We start from the raw sequence: 22,308 nt of genomic DNA on the forward strand, positions 1-22,308 counted from the left end.
TGTTACCTCCGACGGGTGACTTTACTTCCTTGAGCCCCAGTTTTCCTATCTGTAAAATGGCAGTTAACATTATTGATTCCTGGGGATCATTGCCGATCCAGTGAGGTGACATGTGCAGAGCGCTCTGCACACTGTAGGCGCTTGAGATATTGCGTCTGTCTCTCTGGTATCCCAGGAGCAGTTCTGTCCCTCCCTTGTTAGTGGTAGAGGAGGGTAGTTGACCCTGATTTATGTGCCCCTCTCCCCCCTCCTCAGATGCAGGGGACGTCCCCTCCCCTGGAACTTGCTCGCTCTTCCATGGACCCTGCTACTGCCTGGCTCTCTCAATTACCTGCCACTGCTTCTACCCCACCCCTGCCTCTCCCTCCTCCTGGGTGCCTCAGTCTGAGGTGGGAGGGACTAAGTATCACCAGCAAGGACACCGCCCCACACACATGAGGCTTCCAGGGTCAGGAGGCCTCATCCATTCATGCTTACATCACCTGTCTGACCTATCTGCTCAGAAAGGGGAAGAGACTTGCTCCAGGTTGTCCAGAGCGAGGGACCCAGGGCTGCTGCCCGGCTGCCTCTCGGCCCCCCCTTTTCATGGCCATATCTTAGGGCACTAGGGCTTGGACCAAGGGCCGTGTTGTGCAGTGTGGGGAGCCCTGAACCTTCTTTGGCTGTTGGGGGGTGGGCTTCCAATGCTTCTTGGTCCTCCTGGAAGGTGCAGGTAGCTGATGGGAAGTAGCAGCAGAACCCACTAGGGTCCACACTCTGCCTCCAGAACCACCCTACACAGTCTAGGCGCAGGGAAAGACAAAGGCAGGAGGGGGCTCGTGGGGAGGCGAGATATGGCCTTGCCTTCCAAAACCCCTATCTACCGGGGAGACAGAATGCAGACTGGGGGTCCTGAAGGCAGGGCACCAGAGTCACCCTCAAAGAAGAAAGGTGGTTGGTGGTGGGGGTGGTGGTGGTGGGAAGAAGTCAGCCCCTGAGGACTGAGCCTACAGGAGACTGAGATGGGGAAGTGGGGAGAAGGCAGAGAGGGAGCTGAGCAGCCCAAGATGGAGATAAAACGAGTCCCCCAAGGTTAAAGAGGAAGATCCAGACCACTCAGGAGAGAGAGGAAGGGGTGATGGGGGAGGGGGTGAGGCAGGGCAGGACAGTCTCCCTGACCCCAGCACAGCTGGCCCCCCAGGCCTGGTGGGGAAACAGGAGGGAGCTTGCCACTGGAGGGCCCTGGGGTGGGGGCTGAGCAGCAAGTCTCTCCCAGCCCCCAGGTCCTCACGCAGGAGGCAGCTGGGAACCACCCACGCTCATCTGGCGTCTCTCACGCCTCCACTGGGGGTCCCAACATCAGAGCCAAGGCACACAGTGGAGCCGGTGTTCTGGAGAGCCCAGCTGTCCCCACCCCACCCCAGCCTGGCTCCTCAGTTCCTCCAGCTGAGACCTCCCCGCCTGCCTCCAAGCAGGAGGGACTAAGGCTAGACTCTGAAGACTTCAGAGGCTTGGTGTGGGAGCCTGGAGGCAGAGCCCTGGGGTGCCAGAAAGGGCTGAGCTGCCGATGCTGAAGAAACTCTGGGCTGGGAAGGGCCCTCCGGGCAGATGGTGAATGCTGCCAGCTTTACCTGCAAAGTAAATCCAGAAACCAGACTCACCCCAGCCATCTCTCAACCTGAAATGCCCCCCTGCTCCCACCTTGCCCCCAACTCCTCAAAGTCTGTTCCTGACATAATAGCCCAAGGAAGCTGACCACATAGAGGTCACACCCTCTCACTCTGCTCAAAGCCCCCCAGGACTTCCCATCCCATCTAGAATAAAAAGCCATTATTATAGACCTCTAGGCTCTAGATGGCCCCAATGGCAGTTACCATCCTAACTGCCACACCCCAATCCCAACGTTTAAAAACACATGTCTAATATCGACATGAATATTGTGTCCATTGTTTAATTGTCTGCATCTGTAGTCCCACTACCTAGATAGAACAATGCTGGCATGCAGAACTAGTGTTTTATATGTATTTGTGGAATGAATGGATGAGGGTGCACACATTGGAAAAATTACTTAACCTCTCTGAGCCCATTTCTTCATGGGACAATAAGGACCAACCTCTAGAAATGGAAAAAGGACAAAATCTCAGTCCAGCATGCGGAGATTGCTGCTGAGGCTGGGGGCAGGAGGAGCTGGGCTGGGGGTAATCCACTCTGGAGAGGAGCTGTGCGCTCGGCAGGCAGTGGGCAGGTGCCAAGGATCCCCAGGCAGAAGACGTTCTGCTCTCCTGTTATGGCCTGCAGTCAGAGGCTGGGGAGGGAGGAAGGGAGGGGGTTTCCTTGATTGGAGGGGGGAGTGGGAGGAGCAGCTGACACCAAAGTTGGGAGGTGGGATTAATTCTGAGAGGGGGTCAGGGTGAGGTCTGGAGTGGTACAAGGTGGAGGTGGGGAAGGGGGCGTGTCTGGCCCACTACCCCGTGTCTGGGGGTGTCTGGCCCCCTACCCCGAAGACCTCAGTAGCTGGAGGAATGGGCGCTCCACCCTTCCCGAAGAGCTCCCAGCTCCGTTAGTTGAGAGTTGAGGAGCAGGGAGGGTGCCCAGGGTGCCGATTCGGCCTTCGAAGCGACGTGCGGCTCAGAGCCCAGGTGGGCATGGGGAAGGAAGCGGGGGCGGAGTGGCCGGGGATCGCCCCTGGCTCAGTAGAGAGACCTCTTGGCACTACCCTGTCCCTCCGTTCCGGCCACCAGAGCTGAGGTGCCGAGGAGAGGGGCGCCGTGGTCCTCCTCCCCGGGCAGGCTGCTCCCTCGAGGCGGGCCGGGGAACCGAGGGCGTCCCATTCTCTCTCCCGGGCGTGGGGCGGGGCGGAGCCTGGCGCGCCGCTCCCCCACCCCCAGGGCTGGCGGGGACCCCCCCAGGGGAGGGGCTCCGGGTGAGCGCTGCGGGGCGTCTCCCTCGCAGTCCCGCCCGCCCCTCCGGCCGCCCCTGCCGCGCGCGCCGCAGCAGCGCCGCCTTCCCTGCGCAGTCGGTGTCTCCGCGTCGCTGGGTGAGTGGGGGCAGCTCCAGCCGGGGCCGGGGGATGAGGGCAGGGGGTTCCCAGAGCCGGGGACCCACGTCCAGGGCTTCCCAACACCGCCGCTCCCGGGCTTCCCGGGAATCCTTGTCCCGGGGTGGCGGGGGGCGCAGGGGACCGGGGAGCGCGTGGTGCTCTCCAGGGTCCTGAACGCCGTGTGGCCGGTCCCGAGGAGCCGCGTTCGACCGCCCGGGAGCGCCCCCTCCAGGAGGGGTCACGCGCCGGGCGCTGTCCTAGTGCTGAGCGGATGGAGGCGGGGGCTGGGGGCCAGAGCTGAGGGAGGTTTGGAGCTGGTCCCCAGGGCTGGCTTCTCAGGTCGAGCTGAGGGGGTTCTTCCCATATGGGGGACTTGAGGTCTTTGTGGACAGCTGAATCTTCTTCCAACCGGGGGGGGGGGGGCAACTCCGAGAGTGGCAGGGTGGAGGGGGCACTGGAGGAGCTCTCCTGCTCTGCGCATCTCTCTGCCCCCACCCCGGTGACCCAGTTCCTTGGACCTTGAGGAGGGCAGTGAGGGACATGCCCCAGCCCTTCTCATTTCCTCAGCCCTTTCCCACTCGCTTGTCTGGTGGGTCCTTAGCCTGGGCCATAGAGGCTGGTCTAGAAAGGAGGGGGACCAACTTACAGAAACATGCATGTGACACACCGCCGAGGACACACACAGGTCCTCCAAATGACCACACGGGCTCATTCCCTCACGCTGTGATGGGTGCACACCTGATCACATGCACATCTGAGGCACATGCAGGGACATAGATGGAAAGACACGGCAGGCGAATGCAATACAAAAACCAGCGGCACACATTATGCATGAGCACATGCACTCACAACACACCCATTCACATGTGTGCAGAGCTTCATGCACATGTATGCACAAATAATCCCCTCCTTGCCCCAAGTGGGTGGGGGTCACCTGCACACACCCCTACATTCCTGTGCAGAACTGGCTGGCTGTTTCCTCTTCATTGCCTTCTACTCAGTCTCCACAATCTAACCTGCACTCAGGGGGCCTTTCAGGACTAGATGAAAGGTAAGTGTTGGGGAGGCTTGGATGGGCTTGGGGGGGATCTCCTTGGAAAAGGGGCCCCCAGCAGGTCTGGGAAGGTTTGCAGTTCCCTCTCCTGGGACCTGGCAGCACCCCTGGGAAAACTGAAGGAAAACAAAGAAAAATGGCAAGGGTGCCTGAAGGTCCCACGTGCAGCTGGCCATGTGAGAGGTGTCGGCATGCGAGTTGGCGTGTGATGGCATGTGTGAGACATGTGGGGTCGTGGGCTGGTGTGTCTTGATGCACAGGGTATGGGAGTTGTGCGTGGTGCCATGTGTCGATTCGTGTGAGTTGCGGAGCAGAGGGAATGTCGTCATGTGTGGAGGCATGCTGACCCATGGGTGGGCGTGGGCTGGTATGTGAGTGGCATGGGATCCAGGGTGTGGATCTGGTGAGCTATGAAGCATATAGTTATCGGTATATGTTCGTTTGCAGTTTTTGCATGAGTTTTGTGGCACCTGGGTATATGTAAGTCATTTTTATTTATTTAACACTTATGTAGCACTTATCTGTGCAGCCGTGGTTCTAAGTGCTTCCCACTTATTAACTAATTTAATCCCCACAACTATCCTCTTAGGTAAGTACTGTTATTACCCCACTTTAAAGATGAGGCAGAGAGAATTTAAGGAACTTGCCCAAGGTCACGTAGCTGGTAAGAGGAGGAGCTGGGATTCAAACCTAGGTGATCTGACTCTGGAGCCCACAGTAACACCTCCCTCTGCTGCCTCTTGTTGGGCACACCTGTCAGAGGGAGAACAGGGCAATGTCTGGGCTGTTGGTATATTTTGTGCTGAGCAGGCACATATGAGGCAATGAGAAGGCAGTGGGTAGGACGGAGGAGGATCAGGTTTTTCTGCACCTCTGTGGGCAACTCTAGGAGTCAGCCTCATCATGCCATGGCTGTGTGACCTGAAGCAGCCACCTCACATCTGTAAGCCTGCCTTCTCATCTGTAAAATGGGGAAAGTCCCTATACCACCTGTTGTGAGGGTGAAATGGTGTGCATTTGTGAAGGCTTAGTGGCTGGCACCGAGAAGGGCCTCAGTAAATGTGAATCCCCCTTCCCTTCCTCCCTCTCCCAGGAAAGTGTATGATCCAGGGAGATGGTGTGGAGCATGGCACAGATACAGGATGCCTGGGTCTAGGCTGTGTGACCTTGGGCCAGTTCCTCTCTTTCCCTGGGTCAAACGAGAGGTGGGGATGGCTGTTGGCGGGGGGGTGGGGGGCATCTGGAGCAGTGTCTAGTATCCAGGAGGGCCTGATCACTCCTCTCTGCCCTTGACCCCCTTGGGGACCCAGGTGGGACTTGGCTCCGTGGCCATGGGCAAGCAGAACAGCAAGCTGCGGCCCGAGATGTTGCAGGACCTGCGGGAGAACACGGAGTTCTCAGAGCTGGAGCTGCAGGAGTGGTACAAGGGCTTCCTCAAGGACTGCCCCACAGGAATCCTCAACGTGGACGAGTTCAAGAAGATCTACGCCAACTTCTTTCCCTATGGTGACGCCTCCAAGTTTGCCGAGCACGTCTTCCGCACCTTTGACACCAACAGCGACGGCACCATAGACTTTCGGGAGTTCATCATTGCGCTGAGCGTGACCTCACGCGGTCGCCTGGAGCAGAAGCTCATGTGGGCCTTCAGCATGTATGACCTGGACGGCAATGGCTACATCAGCCGGGAGGAGATGCTGGAGATCGTGCAGGTGGGCCCCTGGGCCCCTCAGAATGCCAGGCACAGGGCCCGGCAGCTTGCACCCACCACCCCTTTTGGTCCTCTCAGCAGGCCTTGTAGGCAAGTGGTGGCAGGGGCTATTCTTGCAATCCCATTTAAAAAATTGTTTATTAGGAAATATTTCCCGTTTAAAGAAAAGTCGAGAAAACTCCCCTATACCCTCTACCCAGATTCGCCAATTAACATTTTGCCACAGTTGCTTCATCATTATCTGTGTGCGTGTGCATGTGTGCACACTAGTGTGTAACATTTTCTTGTTGTTCTGAACATTGGTCCTTTACCCCGGATACATTAGGATATATTTCCTAAAAATAAGGACATTCTCTTACATAACCCATAATATGATTACCAAAGCCAGGATATTTAACATAGAAACAATGCTATTATCTAATCTACCAACCATATTCCAATTTTGCCAACTGTCTCCATAATATTCTTTATAGCATTTTTGGCCCTGACCTGGGGTCATGCATTGCATCTAGTTCTCATGTCTCTTTAGCCCCCTTTAATCTGGAATAGCTCCTCATCCTTTCTTTATCTTTTATGAGTTGACATTTCTGCAGAGCACGGTCCAGTTATGTCTAATTGATCTTCATTTACACCAAAGGAAACAGATGCTCAGAGAGATAAAGGCACTTGCTTGAGGCCACACAGCCTGTGTGAGAGGGCCATCTGGCACCACTGTCCACATTCCATCTGGATACCCAGCTATCTTCTAATTGATTGAGGGCCCACTATGAGCTTAGCATTGAGTGAGGTGCTTATGAGCTCAGTGCATGCTTACAACAACCCCATGAGGCTTGGAGAGGTGAAGTGATATACCCAAAGTCACCCAGCAAATAAGTGAAGACAAGCTCTGGCTGGCCACTACTCAGAGCTGTCTACTGAGAGGGCTCTGGACTCACAGCCAGGAGGTCTAGCCTCCAATTCTGGACGTGGCCTTCACTCTTAGGCTGCTCATCTGTATGGTGATACCGACTTCACAAGGAGATTTAAGGACCAGATATAAAAGCCCTTTGTTAGTACAAGTTTAAGTGTGCTACATGTTAGCTTTATTTCAGAAACCTCCCAGAGCACCCATCCCCTCAGACCAGGCTTGAAGATGGCCAGGGCTCTGGTTCTACTTTACCCGTCCACTTCCTTGCCTGCCTTTTTCCTAAGCCTTTATGGGTTTTTTCACCTGTACAGTGGGGGTGTTAAACCCCTGCCTCACAAGGCTATTGCAGGGATAGAGTGAGGTAAGGACTCAAGCGGAGGGCTTGGCATATAATTGGTACTTGGTAGACATTAGCAATTGTCTATTATTATTTTCTCCTCTGTACATCCTCTGCTCTAGCCAGAAGGGCCTTTTCAGCATCTTTGAAATGTGTCCTGACTAATCCTGTCACGCAGCTTTGCACAAGCTCTAGCCCCCTTTCCTTCTGCATCTCTGAATCCTTTCCCTTCTGGTCCCTCAGCTCCACAGACTGCTGCCCCAGCCACTGCTGGACTCTTGACTTTGGCTTCTCCTCTTGCTAAGGTCTGGGCCTGCTCTCTAGGTGGAGATGTGATGCCCTCCCCATACCTATGGCTAGAGGGGGGAAAGCCTTAATGTTTGCCATGGACTCCTGTGGGTCAGACATTTAACTCTTTAGTTGCTTGATGGTAGGGGGATCTGGGGGTCCTGAGGGTAGGGTCAGGTGGCCAGGATGGTGGAGGATCACCCAGACATGGACAGCAGCTGGGTACTGACCAATCTGGAGGGACATTTGCATTTTACCACTTAGTGTGTTGCACTGGTGTGTACTGGTAAACCCCAGTCCTGCTGGAGCCACCATGCCCAGGGCATCAGTCAAGCTAGACCCATTCCCTGGGCATCCTCAGGACCCCTTTCTGGCGGCCTCTGCTATCCAGGCCCTGGCTTCTTTTCTGGCGGCCCAGTGGCCCCAGATGGTTGGTGCACACAGAGCTCTGCAAGCCCCAGTACCTGATTAATGACAAGTCAGCTCCCATGAAACCATGAGTGAGCAGCAATTCCAGACAATTAGTTAGCAGGCCCAGGAGAAGGCTGTCACAGAGGTAGTGGTCACTGGCCCAGTTCTTCTCAAGACCCAGCCCTGTGCTAGCTAGTGGACACACTGGAGAGGAAGAGACTGCGCCTCTTGGGGCTCCCACTCTGGTGGGGGAGACAGATGTGTAGGTCACACTGACAAGCTCAGTGACAGGGGTTTAAAGGTGTCATCTGGGAGCCAGGGGACTGAGTGGCAGGGAAGACTTGAGGATGTAGAGGATGAATAATGACTGTAATATAAGCTGTTTACTGACCACCCACTCTAGCCAGTCACAGTTCCTCACACATAATCTCATTTAATCTAAGGAAACTGAGGCTCACAGAAAAGTATGTGTCCAAGGCTACACAGTTAGTGAGTAGTGGAACCAGGATGCCACTCCAGGTCCATCTAACTTTAGAAACTTGAAACTACCAGACCCCTCTATTCATGTGCTCGTCAGACAGGTACTGATATTCGGTCACAACTGTGGCTACCATTCATTGAGCAGTTACTACAGACTGGGTCTAATGCTAAAGGCCCTGCTGATTGTCACCACCCCACACTGCCCAAGCATCCCTCCAGCAGCTAAGAGGAAACAGGTACAAACTGAGTCTCTGCCATCAATTTCCTCCTCAATTTCCGCCATCAAATTCCTGAGCCTCAATTTCTTATCTGGAAAACAGGGATCATGATACCTGTTTTTCAGGGCTTGCGCAAGGTTTAAAAATAGTGCGTGTAAAGTGCCTGGCACAGAGCAGGTCTCTGATAAGTGGTAGTTAGTATTGTTATTCCAGGCAAAGACTGTAAATGCTGGAGAATCTGAAGGGTCAGGGGTGTTTGGCTGTTGGCAGGATCACCCAGCCAGGGGAGGCCTGATGGAGGAAGGTCAGCAGTGGACAGATTGTAAAGCATCTTAAATCCCAAAGGCCGAATGGCTTGAACTTGGAACAGAGGGCAGTGGGAAGTGCCAATGGCTTTTAAATAGGGAAGTCCCTGCCTGGTGCCAGGTTCTGGGGATATAGACATCAGCTAGACGTCCACGTTTGCAGGAACAACCCTGCAAAGACATAATTTCTTCTGGAGAGATGTTTGCAAAGGAAAAGTCCACCAGGCTCTGGGCCCATATGCACCCTGACCCAGCCTGGGTTGGAGAAGACCTCGCTAAGAAAATAGCTTGTAAACTGAGTCCCAAGGAGGAGTGGGAGGCAGCAGAAGGAGCTGGGTGCAAGGCGAGCCTAAGGGGAGGCCTGTGTGTGATGGGAGTGACAGGGTGGTGTGCGGGCTGGGGACTGTAACAGTGGAGATCTGTGTTTGGAAAGAGCTTTCAGAGGCAGCATGGGGGACAGACCCGAGGGACAGAGGCTGGAAGAGACCAGTGTGGAGGCTGAAGCTGGATCTGAGACAGCAGAAGTTTATGGGATGGGAGAAGGGAGGCTTCTTGGAGGAAGTGTCGGTCGGGTAAAGCTGGAAGATTGAGGAGACAGGTTCGGTCCTTGAGCTCCGGGGCACTGTGACCTAGGCTACAGGCCAAGCCCTACGTGCGTGCTCTGTACATTTAGCGGGAGAACTCTCTGTCACGTCACCTCGGGAGCTACTGCACGTGGCGGCTGCCGCCCTCTGCCCAGCCCAGCCCAGCCAAGCCTGGCGGTCCCTGCCTGCTGCAGATAAACATTTGCATTCATCTGCATACTGTTCCCCGCCCCTCTGGCCCTCCAGCCCGCGCCGCGCCCCCTGTCGGCCGCAGACGGCCCCGCAGCGCAGTGACGCCCCCTTGGCCCGGCGCCCCCTTTCGACCACCGAGCGCCGGCCGCCCTGGGCCCGGGTGCCAGCCACGGTACTTACCGCCGACTCGCGTCCCGGGCACGCGCTCCTAAGCCCGCCGCACCAGGCCCTCCACTGTAGGGCCCCAGTGTCCTCCAATATCTCTCCTGACCCCCCTGAGCCCCCAAATTCCCGGCGCCCGCTCGGAGCTTTCACCTGCGGCGTCTTTGCTCCTTTCCCACCCAGCCCTCCAAGGGAGCGCGGCAGGGCCCGCCCGATAGCCCCCTCTTCTGGGAAGCCTTCCCAGACACGCCTTCCCGAAGCCCCCGGCTCCCCACGCCTCTGTAATTCCCCACTCCACCTTGCCCAGGCGGGGGCAGCAAACGTCAGCGAGCCCGGGGGCGCCTCTGAATCTTGCGGGTGGGGGCTCGGGCAGGCTCCTCTCACTCCCCGCCTCCCCTCCCGCCCCCAGGCCATTTACAAGATGGTTTCGTCCGTGATGAAGATGCCGGAGGACGAGTCGACCCCAGAAAAGAGGACTGAGAAAATCTTCCGCCAAATGGACACAAACAACGACGGTGAGGGGCAGAGGCGGGACGGGGTGGGCGCCTCTCCCTCCCTCCCTTTCCGCTCCGCCTCCCCTCGCTTGGCTGCCGCCTCCTCCCCCATCACCGCTCCCCTCGCCCTGCAGGCAAGCTGTCCCTGGAGGAGTTCATCCGCGGAGCCAAAAGCGACCCGTCCATCGTGCGCCTGCTGCAGTGCGACCCCAGCAGCGCCTCCCAGTTCTGAGAGGAGCCAGTTCTCCCTTCCTCCCTCCCTTCACCGTCTCCCTCCCGGCTCTTAGCTTCCTCTCCCTTGTGTGTATTCTGGCTGGGGGCCAGATTGGGGAAGCCCTTCTCCCCGGGTCTGCTCTGTGGGGGGCTTCCGGAAAAGGGAACCCTGCGGTACCCCCAGGCCAAAGCAAGTAAGGGGTTAGCACCCCCCAATCCCAGAGGCAACAATAGAGACACAGGCTGGGTTGGTCTGCCCCTCAGTCAGGTCCCCTTACCCACCCACCAGCCCCGAGGCCAGACGCCTCCCCCAAAGGGGCAGTCTCCCCGTCTTGCAGATCTCAGCTTGGGGGGTGGGGGAGTCATGCCCAGGGGAGGAGCCTTTTTATCTGGAGGGGAGAGAAGGATTCTAGGGGTGTGGAGTTGGAGAAAGAGAGTTCTTTGAGCCACCCTTCCCACCCCAGCCCTTGCTGGTCTCCAGGCCAAGCCACCAAGTGAAACCTTCCAGGATACTAGCCCGCCAGGTGTGGGTCCCAGAAAGCCCGCCTGCCTTTTAGCACTTGGATACACACAGACCCACGGAGCTCTCTGTGTTTTGCCTCTCACACACATACAGGCCCACAGACAGATGGGCAAATGCACCCAGAACCCCATGCACAGCGTCCTGCGTGAGAAAGAGACACGGCCCCCTGGTTGAGCCCCTGTCCTCCCCTCTGTCCCCCCATTCGCCCCCCCACCCCCGCATGCAGCCAAATGGAGCATCTCTGTTCTTTTTAATAATTTCAGAATAAAGTCTCATTTCAGTGCAGTGGGCTGGATGGTGGGGGAAGGGGTTGAAAGCTCCACTTGGGTCTCTGAGGGTCCGTTGAGCCCTCTCAGGCCAGCTCCAGGAATCCTGGCCTGGTCACAGAGCAGAGTTGCTTGCAGGGTCCTAGTGGCCATGGGGCCTGGGCAGGACATCATCTCTCAGAGGGTCAGAGGCTCAGAGCTGGTGCAGCTCAGCAGGTCACGGCCCTCCACCAGCTCTGGGTTCTCCCGCATCTGCAGAGACACAGGAGACTGCCAGACCCACTGGTTCTCAGCCTGGGTCTCCCCCTCCAGGACATCCGGGAAATGGAAGGAGGGGAGCGCTGGAAGGATCTCTGGGGGCAAAGGGGCATCACTACCCACTCCACTGCAAGAGCCAGGCCAGACCCTTGGAACGCCCCCAGTGTGAGCCCAGACACCCCTGCCCCTCCCTCAAGACTCATCCTGGGCCCTAGGAGAGCCAGGTGTCAGCTGTGTGACTCTGCTGGGAGATCTCACCTCTCCGAGCCTCCAAGCTTCCCCCTTTGCTCCTGGGGAGAAAACTTTTGCCCCATTTCTCAAGGTGGGGGCCCCTACATAGGGGTGGGGCAGAGCAGCTTGGGTACCCTGGCAGGGGATCCCAGGAAATTCGGGGAGTCAGGGCTGTGGAGGGAACTTACCACATGGTGGCTGCTTTTCCCCCACCAGGGCCTCAGCTCCAGCAACTGGTGGGTGAGCTGAGCGCAGCGCACAGCAAACACATTCTCCACCACGCAGAGCACTAGGGCGATGCCCCAGAGGCACAGGCTGGAGCTCTGTGGGGCATGGGGCAGAGATGGCTGGCTGGAGTTGGGGGTGGAGGGTGGACTCCAAGAGCCTTTCCCACCCCTGCAAGGGCCTGGTGCCCCTACCCCAGGCCTAGATACTCACATAAATGCGTGTGGGGTCGAAGGGACAGTCAGGTGCGAGGGCTAGTAGTTCAGAGCTCCCAAAAGTGCAGGCAGCCAGCAGTGCCTTGCCCTGGGTGGCAAAGGTCACAGCGATGGAGGCCAAGAGGCCGAGGGCACAGGTCAGAGAGAGGAGAGCACAGGCCACGCTCGAGCTAAACACTGTCCAGCGCTGGACGGGGGAGGCCACTGGTCAACAGGCGTCGTGCTTGGCCCCCATGGGCAGCTCTGACCGCCCTGAGGGTCAGCCTTACCCCCTTCAAGGAGGCCAGGCCCTTGGTGGGTGGCTGCTGCCCCTACCCTTCCCTCAAAGCCCCATCCCAGGAGGCACCACATACCAGGGGGGTGCTGGGGAGGTAGCGTGACAACACGATGGCTGCGATGCCTGAGGTGATGACCTGTAGGGAAGGCCCAAGTCAGCCTTGACTCCTTGGCTGGAGGAGCAGGGGCAGGGGATCAGGGCCACTCTGGGATAATGATCTCACCGGCGCCAACCATTGCCCTCCAGACTCCACCCCTCACCCACTGCTTAGCCTGGGCTTCACATCTCCATCTGCCTCCTCATAGTCCAGCCTGACATGATGTTTCCAAAACTGTCACTCCCTCTCTACAACCTTCCACGAGTCCCCACTGCCTACGGCTGTGTCTCAAGCAGGTTCATCTATCCTGGGGCCACCAGGGCATGCCAGGGTATGCATGGGACACACCTTTCTGGAATGGAAAAGATTGTAGAAGAAACTAACCCAGTTAGCAAGGAACTAAAATCAAAATTGTTACATTGAAACAAACCAAGACATGTTATAGAGTAGAATTTTAAATCCCTGGGGGTATTTTCAATGATTCCAGGTTCTCAGTGACTAGACCCCAGCCCCAATCCTGCTGGCTTCTCAGCCCCACCTGGGGTACCGTCCTCCCTCACTGCTCTGGATGTGGATGCCTATACACAGCCTGCTCAGGACGCTGCCCATGCACCCTCTCACCAGGAACACCCTTCCTGCTCCTCTGTCCCTGCGGATCCTGCAAGCCCTGCTCAGGTTTGCACACGTTTCCCTAAACAGCCTCGATGCCAAGGGGTGGGGCTACCCCACAGTTCAGCCCAACAGCTGCCCTCTGGTTCTTTGGGGTCCACCCATCCAGTCTTTCTCCTGATGTTCCTCACTGGACCAGGCTTGGGCTGGACCCATCTGAGGCAGGTGGTATGACGGAGTCCTGGGTTCCAGGCCCAGCATGTCTTTAGTTTACATGAGAGCCACAACACAGTGCCTCAACCTCTGTGGGCTTAGCCCCGCTCTGCAGGATGAGCTGACAGCAAGGACACTGGCTTTGGTGTCAGACACAAATAGGTTCCAATCCGGGTTGACTTCTGTGTATCAGCAGGAAGTTGGGTGAATCCCTGAGTCTTGGTTTCCTCTTTTGTGAAATGGGGATAATAATGGCCCCCAGTTGCTGGGAGCAGTGAGGATTAACTAAATGAAGGGAAGGCTGAAGTGGTCCAGCTCAAAGCCCATCCTGGTGGACCTTCTCGCCCTGAGCCCACTGCCTTCCCTGCCTTCCTCACAACAGTTATTAGTCAGAGGAACTGCAAGGACCCTGCACACATCCACCCAGCCCAGCCCTCTTCCACCAACAGAGCCTCTCCTTCTTGCTGGGACCTATGACCCCCATTCTCCCAAGCCTTGAGGCCAGCAGGCTGTCTGAGCTTTATTTTGCAAGGGAGGAACAGGCCTAGAGAGAGAAATAAGTCTCTCAGCCAGGAGGAGGCGGGGATGGAACTCAGACACTGATGTGCGGGAGGATCTTCTCCCAAGGCTGTGGCCACTTCTGCTGACCAGCAGGAAAGAGCTTTACAAACTCGAGACTACCTGACCCCACCATTCATGTGCTAGTCAAACAGGTACTGATATCCAGTCACAACCATGGCTACCATTCACTGAGCAGTTGCTACAGACCAGGCCTAATACTAAGCTCCTGCCAAATTGGTTTTCTCAGAATCTCCAGAACAGATCTTAGCCATTTCCACCTCCAACCTTCCCGTCTCCCGTTCTCTGTACTCGGAATGCCATCTCAGCTTCCTTTCCCGCCTCTGCGAGCCTCAACATGCACATAGGTTCTGGTCATGGCAGCCTGTCTGTGAACTCCTGTTCATCCATCAATACCCAGGTCAGAGGCCGGCACTCTGTGCAACCCTCCAGCACCCTCCTAAGCTCAACCCCTGCTCCTTTCTTCTGTCCAGTGGTGCTGTGGATATTTCTCGATGTAATAATCATCTTAGCTCACAGTAGTGGGCGCTAACAACATGCCAGACACTGTGCTAAGCACTTTCTGTGGATGACCTCATCAGTACCCATCAGGACCCTCGGAGGTAAACACTGTTACCATCTCCATTTTATAGATGAAGAAGTTGAGTGACTTGGGTAGTTGGTAAGTGGCAGACAAAGGGTTAGTCCTTGAGGTTCTCTGCTTACCACCACAGGCTCTGGGTGGGGACCTGTTGAAGACCCTTCAAGCCCCCTCCAGCCTCCTCCCACCAACCACCCTCCCAGCCTGGCCATACCACGATAGCACAAGTGACAGAGAGGATGTTGACTACGCAGTACTGCAGCGCCACAGCATCTTGGGGGGTGCCTACGTAGCGCAGCACTGTGCCATGGAGCAGTGCGGCCGTGATGAAGCTCACGTGGCCCAGCACCACCAGCACCAGGCCTGTCTTCATCAGCACCTTCCGAAAGTCGCCCACACTCAGGCCTCCTGTAGGGGACAGCTATGTCAGGGCTGTGCGTGGGGCTTATCCTGCTGGGCAGAAGGGGAAGCCAAGGCCCTGGCCCTAATGATAGACACTGGGTTCTAAATGTATTTCTGGATGACTTGGAGCCAGTAACTTGTCTTCTCTGGGCCTTGGTCTCCTCATCCATAAAAGGGGTTCAGGATGCCTTTGCGAGAATCCTTGGGACTCTGAGGCTGGACAAGCATACAGGTGACTCTTAGCAGTAGTGCTTGTTAGTGCTCAAGGTCATGAATGGGGGGCACTAGCTCAGTTTTCTAGCTCTAGACTTCGAGATCCTTCCACTAAGCTCCCCATTCACTGATTCATGTGTTCATTACACATGTTCACAGAGTGTCTGCTCTGTGCCAGGCCCTGGGGTACCACGGTGAGCTCCACAGTCACTCTCCAGGCCACAAGGAGCCAGAGTTCATTGGGCAGGAACTGGGCCCTGCTTGGTACTCAGTTTGGTGGATAGGGCCTGGTACACAGCAGATGCTGACACCGCTGCTGAACTGAACTGCCCAGAGCCAGGTGACTTGGGGCAGGGAACTCAAGGCTCTGAGTCTCCATGTCCCCATCTGCAAAATGGGAAGAAGAACCTTGCCTCTCAGTGGGTCCATGAGGAAGTGGATGGGAAATTGTGGCATACCCTGAGGGTACTGGGAAAAGCAAGCTCTCAGTGCAGGGGGAACTGGGCAGGATGGAGTGAGTAGGGGAAGCTGGGATCAAAAGAACACTGGGACTCATTCAGATGCTCTCAGTGACCAAGTGGCTGCCCAGCCCTACCTGCACATGCCGGCTCCCAACCTGCTCTCTGAAATTTGCCCGTAAGTCCTAGCTGTGCCCTCAAGGAGACACACCACACCGGCCCCCTGGCCCTGCCAGCCCCTCACTAGCGCCAGTTCTGAGACTTGAAGACTGTGGTTAGGCCCCAGAACTAAACATTCCTTCTTTAGCTGCTTCTGATGGGATGTGACTGAGTCCTTTCCTAGACCTCCGTCTCCCCATCTGTGGTAGAGCGGTTTGGTCATATTTAATATATGGGAGCTCTGCAGCTAGAAAAAAAAAAAAAAAAGAGGCTAGGCACAGTGGTCATGCCTCTAATCCCAGCACTTTAGGAGGGCAAGGTGGGAGAATCACTTGAAGCCAGGAGTTCAAGACCAGTCTGATCAACATAGCAAGATCCCATCTTTACCAAAAGGATAAAGATAAAAAATTAGCCAGGCATGGTGGTGCATGCCTCTAGTCCAAGTTATTCAGGAGGCTGAGGCAGAAGGATCTTTTGAGCCCAGGAGGTGGAGGCCACAGTGAGCTATAATCATGCCATTGCACTCATGCCTGGGCTATAGAGCCAGAGACCCCATCTAAAAAAAATGAAATCTCTACACTGGACGTTCTCTGGGATATCTGTCTGAAGCTGTGCCAAGAGACAGTCCTCGGGAGCAGGAAGGGATGGGGGTGTTCAGTCACAGAGTTGCTGTGTGACCAGGCACCAGTCCCTCCCCTCTCTGGGCCCCAAGTTCCACATCTATAAAATGGGGAGGCATTGGTCCAGCCGGTCTCTGAGACCCCTGGAGCCTGCAGGACCCTCTGGAGCTGAACCAGGTCTAGGAGAAGCAGAGGGCAGATGATGGGCTGGATAGGCACCATGAGACTGGAATAGCATTGTGAAGATGGAATGCCAGCCAAGCAGGAAGGGGCACGGCAGCTTCAGCGCAGGAGCCTGATCCACCTCACCCCATCCATCCACCTACCTGGGAGCTCAGTGTCTACCTTCCAGCTCAGGGCTGGGCTCAATAACAATGGCATCCCAGGACCAAGACTTTGGTCAAAGAGGAGGCACGGTGCCAGCATGGGGCTGTGCCTGGAGCACTGGACTGAGTCTGGAGCAGTCCTTGACTTTTTATTTATTTATTTATTTATTATTTAATTTTATTTTATTTTATTTTTTTTGAGACGGAGTCTCGCTCAGTCGCCCAGGCTGGAGTCCAGTGGCGTGATCTCGGCTCACTGCAAGCTCCCCCTCCCGGGTTCACCCCATTCTCCTGCCTCAACCTCCCAAGTAGCTGGGACTACAGGTGCCTGCCACCATACCCGGCTAAGTTTTTGTATTTTTAGTAGAGACGGGGTTTCACCGTGTTAGCCAGGATGGTCTCGATCTCTGACCTCGTGATCCGCCCCTCTCGGCCTTCCAAAGTGCTGAGATTACAAGCCTGAGCCACTGCACTGGGCTGACTTTTTAAATTAAATTAATTGAGACAGGTTCTCATTGTGTAGCCCAGGCTGGAGTGCACTGGCCTGATCGCGGCTCACTGAAACCTCCGCCTCCCGGGCTCAGGTGATCCTCCCACCTCAGCCTCCTGAGAAGGCGGGCTAATTTTTTTTTCTTCTTCTTCTTCTTCTTTTAAATTTTTTTAGAGACGGATTTCACCATGTCGGCCAGGCTAGTCTCTAACTCTTAGGACTCAAGCGATCCGCCTGCCTCGGCCTCCCAAAGTGCTGCCTCCCAGATGAAGCCCAGCCGGCTTCATTTCTAATTTACCACTGTGGGAGCGCTAAGCAGCGCAGCCGGCAAAGTGCTAAGCGCTTTACTCTTAGAAGCTGCCCTCATCCTAATAGTAGTCCTAGGAGGTGGGAACTACTGTCCCCCTCTTACAGACAAGGAAACTGAGGCTCACAAGGTCTCTCGGCTAGACAGCAGGGATGCCCCAGGACTCTGCTGCCCACGAGCAGCATCACCGTGCCCAGGCAGTGGAGGGAGGGGGCACATTAGTCCCGCTCCCTCGCTGCTGATCCTTTTTGCCCACGGCTTTCCTTCCTGGCCTCAGGAGAGTGGAGAGTATGTAAGAGGGAGCCCCTTGCAAGGCTGGGGAAGCTGAGGCCTGGCCCCGGGGTCTCTTCTGGGTAAGTGTGGGGCTGCTCTCTACAGCGTCCCCTCTGCCGCCCACCGGGGGTCCCCGAGGGCAGTCGTGCGCCTCCGCAGGAAAGGCAAGAAAGGGCGAGGGAAAGAGAAGCTACAGCCACATCGAGAAGACACCCGCAGCGCTCCTCCCTCCCTTTCACTGCTGGGGAAACTGAGGCCCAGAGAGGAAAGTGACCCGCCCCCGGCCGCGTAGTAAGTTAGAGGCAGAGCGGGCGCCCTGGCCCCCTGGGGGCTCGGGCTCCAGGCTCAGTGCTCCGCTCCCGTGGGAGGTTTGGGGTGGTTCGGGGCCTCCCGCGCGCCCCCCGCCGCTCACCGAGGCGCAGACACATGTCGACTCCGCGCTGGTCCCTCCCCCGACTTCAGTGTGGCTCCCGAGGCTGCGGGCCGCGGAGGGGCCCCGCTCCCATCCCGCTGGCCCGTCGCCCGCGCGCCCTGCACCGCCGCGCTCGCCCACTTCCCGCCCGGAGCCCGGGGCTGGGCGGCGTCGGGCCGGCCTCCCTTCCCGTCACCCCCCGGGCCGCCCGGCCCCGCAGCGCCCCCGCGGCTCGTGCGCCTCCCGGCCGGTTGGACCGGCTGAGCAGCCCGTGGCCCGCCCGCTGAGTCAGGCGCCTCCCCGCCCGGCCCGCCCGGCGCCGTGCCGCCTGCCCTCTCAGCCCACCCGCGGCGGCGGGCCCGCTCTACAAAGGGAAACTGAGGCTCTGAGGAGCCGCCCGCCCGGGCCCGCGGGCAAGCTGGGGACTGCACGCGTAGCTGTGGTTACCGTGACCTGGGTGTGGCGCTTGGGCGGAAAGCCCCCGGGCCCAAGGCTGGGACGGAGAGGGGCTGCAGGGGCGGTGAAAGAGCTGCTGGGGACTGGGGTCTGCCCCTACCTGCTGTGTGACCTCAGCCAAATCGCCTCTCCTCTCTGCGCTTACCTTTACCGCCTGCTAGTCTTGTCTTCCACGCCGAAAAAGGCGCTTTACGGCTCCTTCTTGGTCCGGAGGGCCTCAGTTCCCTCCTTGGAAAATCAGGGATAATAATTCCTGTCCCCTAGGGTCGTGGTGAGACAAAATAGGATACAAAAATGAGGTAAGAAAGCTCTTTCGGCCAGGCGCGGCAGCTCATACCTGTAATCTCAGCACTTTGGAAGGCCTAGGCAGGCGGATCACCTGAGGTCAGGAGTTGAGACCTGCCTGGCCAACATGGTGAACCGCCCCCCACCACCCCCGTCTCTATTAAAAATACAAAAATTAGCCGGGTGTGGTGGGGCACGTCTGTAATCCCAGCTACTCTGGAGGCTGAGGCAGAAGAATCGCTTGAACCCAGAAGGCAGAGGTTGCAGTGAGCTGAGTCCTGCCACTCCATCTCTAAACAACAAAACAACAACAACACGCTTTGGAAACTCTCCAGACTGTCTTTATAGACAAAGTGTAGACCTAGCAAGAGCACATAGTAGGAGCTTTATTAGTACTTCTCTGGGTTATGGAACCCTTTAATGTGCCAGGATGGACCCCAGTGAGGTCCCTTGTTAGTCTCAGCATCCCTTTGGGGGAGGTACCATTCCTGCACCTTTGGGTTCAGAGACCACAGACCACTCACTCAAGACCACCAGCTGGAAGTGGTGGAGTAGGCAGGAGCCTGGAATCCCCCTGGGTCTCTGTGCCCAAGTTCTGTAGAGTGGCCACACTGTAGCCACCTCCCTGGGCTCTCTCAGTCCTTGGAGCGGGCCCATAGGAGGCACTTACTGTGGGATCTCGGCAACATCTGTTGATAGCTTGCCCTACTTACCCCCCTGGGCAGTGGCCCAGAGGCTAGGGGCTGGCCGGCTGTCTCTAGGTACTTGGTTGGAGCCTGGCCTGGGGGCTGTCCACTGACTGTGTGTCTTTCTGCACACCTGTGCTGACACCTGCGGCGCTGTGCATGTTGGGCAGTTGGGTCAGATGTAGAGCCTCTGGAGTTTGGAGAACACATTAACACCATGGGAGGGAGTGGAGCCATTTCTCCTAGGAAGCCCCCCAGGGCAACCCATCTGGTAACCCCCCAGTAGGACTGCTTCCCTGTCACCTGCTGTCTGAAGGGGGATAATGTGCAGGGGATTCCAGGTGGGGAGACAGATTTGTCAGGTGGAAGGGAAGATGGGGGCAGTTGATGAAGGCATCAGGCTGGCATCGGAATGTTGATGTCCTCAGACAATCTTTTAGTAGGGCAATTGGGTAGTACTTACTCATATTAGAAATGTTCAGACACTTGTGGCCGGGCGTGGTGGCTCACGCCTGTAATCCCAGCACTTTGGGAGGCCAAGGCTGGCAGATCACGAGATCAGGAGATTGAGACCATCCTGGCTAACATGGTGAAACCCCGTCCCTACTAAAAATACAAAAAAAAATTAGCCAGCATGGTGGCGGGCGCCTGTAGTTCTAGCTACTCAGGAGGCTGAGGCAGGAGAATGGCGTGAACCTGAGAGGCGGAGCTTGCAGTGAGCTGAGATTGGGCCGCTGTACTCCAGCCTGGGTGACAGAGCAAGACTCCGTCTCAAAAAATAAATAAATAAAAATAAAAATGTTCAGACACTTGTAACTGTGGCCCAGAAATTCCATTTGTAGATCTTTATCCTATGCACCAGAGTGCAAAGATATGCATGCATTTAGTGGTGTTTGTGGACAAACTGTTCCTAATAGCAAGCAATGGCGCCAAAGTGATAACCAAGATTGGTGCAGGAGAGTCAGGGGAAGGATTTTGCTTTTTATTTTACACGTGGCTGTGTGGCTGAAGTTGGAGTCTTACAATGAATTCATGCCTTGTTTTGGTGAAAAGAAAGGAAGGGCCGGCCCGGCACAGTGGCTCATGCCTGTAATCCCAGCACTTTGGGAGGCCAAGGCGGGTGGATCACTTGAGGCCAGGAGTTCAAGACCCGCCTGGCCAACATGGCAAAACCACCATCTCTACTAAAAACACAAAAATTAGCTGGGCCTGGTGGCGGGCGCCTGTAGTCCCAGCTACTCGGGAGGCTGAGGGAGGAGAATCCCTTGAATCCGGAAGGCGGGGGTTGCAATGAGCCGAGATCGCTCCACTGCACTCTAGCCTGGGCAACACAGCGAGACTCTGTCTCAAAAAAAAAGAAAAAGAAAAAGAAAGGAAGGGCCCCTTCACCACCACTGCCCTGCCTCCATTCCACCAACAGCTTGTGATGCCAATGCCCATCTCCCAGGGGCTGCCCTGGAGAGCACAGGTGGTCACTGCAAAGCCAGTGTGTGTGCATGGATGTGGCTTCCCTATCAGTCAGTGTCAGGCAGTCCTCTTGACTCACCCCTGCTGGAGCCTTCTGGAATTAGGTTGGGGACCTTGTAATGCTTTTGCTTCCAGATGCACAGATGATGATTGTCTTTTATCCTTGGAACTACACAGAATTAAAGATAATCACTCCATTTTACAGATGAGAAAATTGAGGCCCAGAGAGGTAAAGGACTTTTTAAAGACCCTACAACATATATCAGAGGTAAAGCTGAGACTTGAACCTGGACCTGTCTGACTGTGAGGCTGCTCCTGACTTCTGAGTGTGTATGTGTTGGGGGTGGGGAGAGTCACAGTCCCCAGGAGCGTGCCTGCCCTCTGGGACCTCTGAAGAGGGAAAACTTTCCACCTGCTTCTCTCCAGACCATAATTTCCCAGCCATCAGCCAACCTCAGCGGTCTGAAGTTATTGCAACTTCTTTTCCTTATTGCCATGTGGCCAAAGTCCATCAGCAAACCTTGGCCTCTGCCCCACCCCTCTGCACACTGGCCTGAGGTTCTGGAAAGAACTCCAGGTCTGAGCTCTAGTTCCTTATCCTCCATCAACTCACTGTGATATCCTGGCAGCTCGCTGCCATTTCCTGGGCCTCAGTTTCCCTATCTGTCAAATGGGGATAATGACTTTCTTTCCAGGCTTCCCAGATTTTTTGAGCCATAAATGACTTGTGAGATATGAAAGTGCATTGGAACCTAGCCAGAGAAATACAAATAGCAGTTATCTTCCTGGTACATTTAAAAACCAGGTGTGGCCCGTGCACTTAGCTGGGAGCTGGATCTCCCCAGGGCGTGGGCTCCCATGGGGCTGCTTAGCTGGGGAGGTGGGTTCAGGCCGCCAGTCCCTGTGCATCCCCTCCTCAATTTAAAGAAGGTTGCCATCCCTTCCTGATTTTAAGAACCGTTCCTCCATGTAAGTAAAGCCATCACACACAACTGTACCAGATTCTAGTTTATGTATGTATATACCTGTATAAAACTAAAAACTAACTGACCATGCTTGTTCAAGAGAAGAAGAGGCAGTTAAAGGAGACTTTCACTATAGCTCTAAAGTTTTTTTTTTTTTTTCTAAAGCAAATATAACATATTTACAATTATGGATTCTAGATGGTGTGAATAGGACTGTTTGTTACATTAACTTTTGAATTCTTTTTTTTTTTTTTTTTTTTTTTTTTTTTTTTTTTTTTTTTTTTTTTTGAGACGGAGTCTCGCTCTGTCGCCCGGGCTGGAGTGCAGTGGCCAGATCTCAGCTC

General features: G+C 55.9%; 2 protein-coding genes across 2 annotated transcripts; one reads left to right on the plus strand and one right to left on the minus strand.

Moving 5' to 3' along the window:
- Positions 1 to 2,997: 2,997 nt before the first annotated feature.
- HPCA (hippocalcin) lies at positions 2,998 to 11,180 on the plus strand. The gene is made up of 4 exons (XM_010354255.2): positions 2,998 to 3,016; positions 5,384 to 5,782; positions 10,075 to 10,180; positions 10,294 to 11,180. Exons 2-4 carry the CDS (start codon positions 5,405 to 5,407, stop codon positions 10,389 to 10,391), a joined length of 582 nt encoding a protein of 193 aa, XP_010352557.1. The 5' UTR covers positions 2,998 to 3,016; positions 5,384 to 5,404; the 3' UTR covers positions 10,392 to 11,180.
- On the minus strand, positions 11,129 to 18,323 carry TMEM54 (transmembrane protein 54). The gene is made up of 6 exons (XM_030913535.1): positions 18,106 to 18,323; positions 14,660 to 14,853; positions 12,444 to 12,503; positions 12,089 to 12,277; positions 11,839 to 11,973; positions 11,129 to 11,413 (listed from the first exon to the last, which is right to left on the minus strand). The coding sequence occupies exons 1-6, from the start codon at positions 18,119 to 18,121 to the stop codon at positions 11,339 to 11,341; spliced, it is 669 nt and encodes a 222-aa protein (XP_030769395.1). The 5' UTR covers positions 18,122 to 18,323; the 3' UTR covers positions 11,129 to 11,338.
- Positions 18,324 to 22,308: the final 3,985 nt, after the last annotated feature.

This window comes from Rhinopithecus roxellana, chromosome 12 (genome assembly GCF_007565055.1).
Source record: "Rhinopithecus roxellana isolate Shanxi Qingling chromosome 12, ASM756505v1, whole genome shotgun sequence".
Lineage (NCBI taxonomy): Eukaryota > Metazoa > Chordata > Mammalia > Primates > Cercopithecidae > Rhinopithecus > Rhinopithecus roxellana.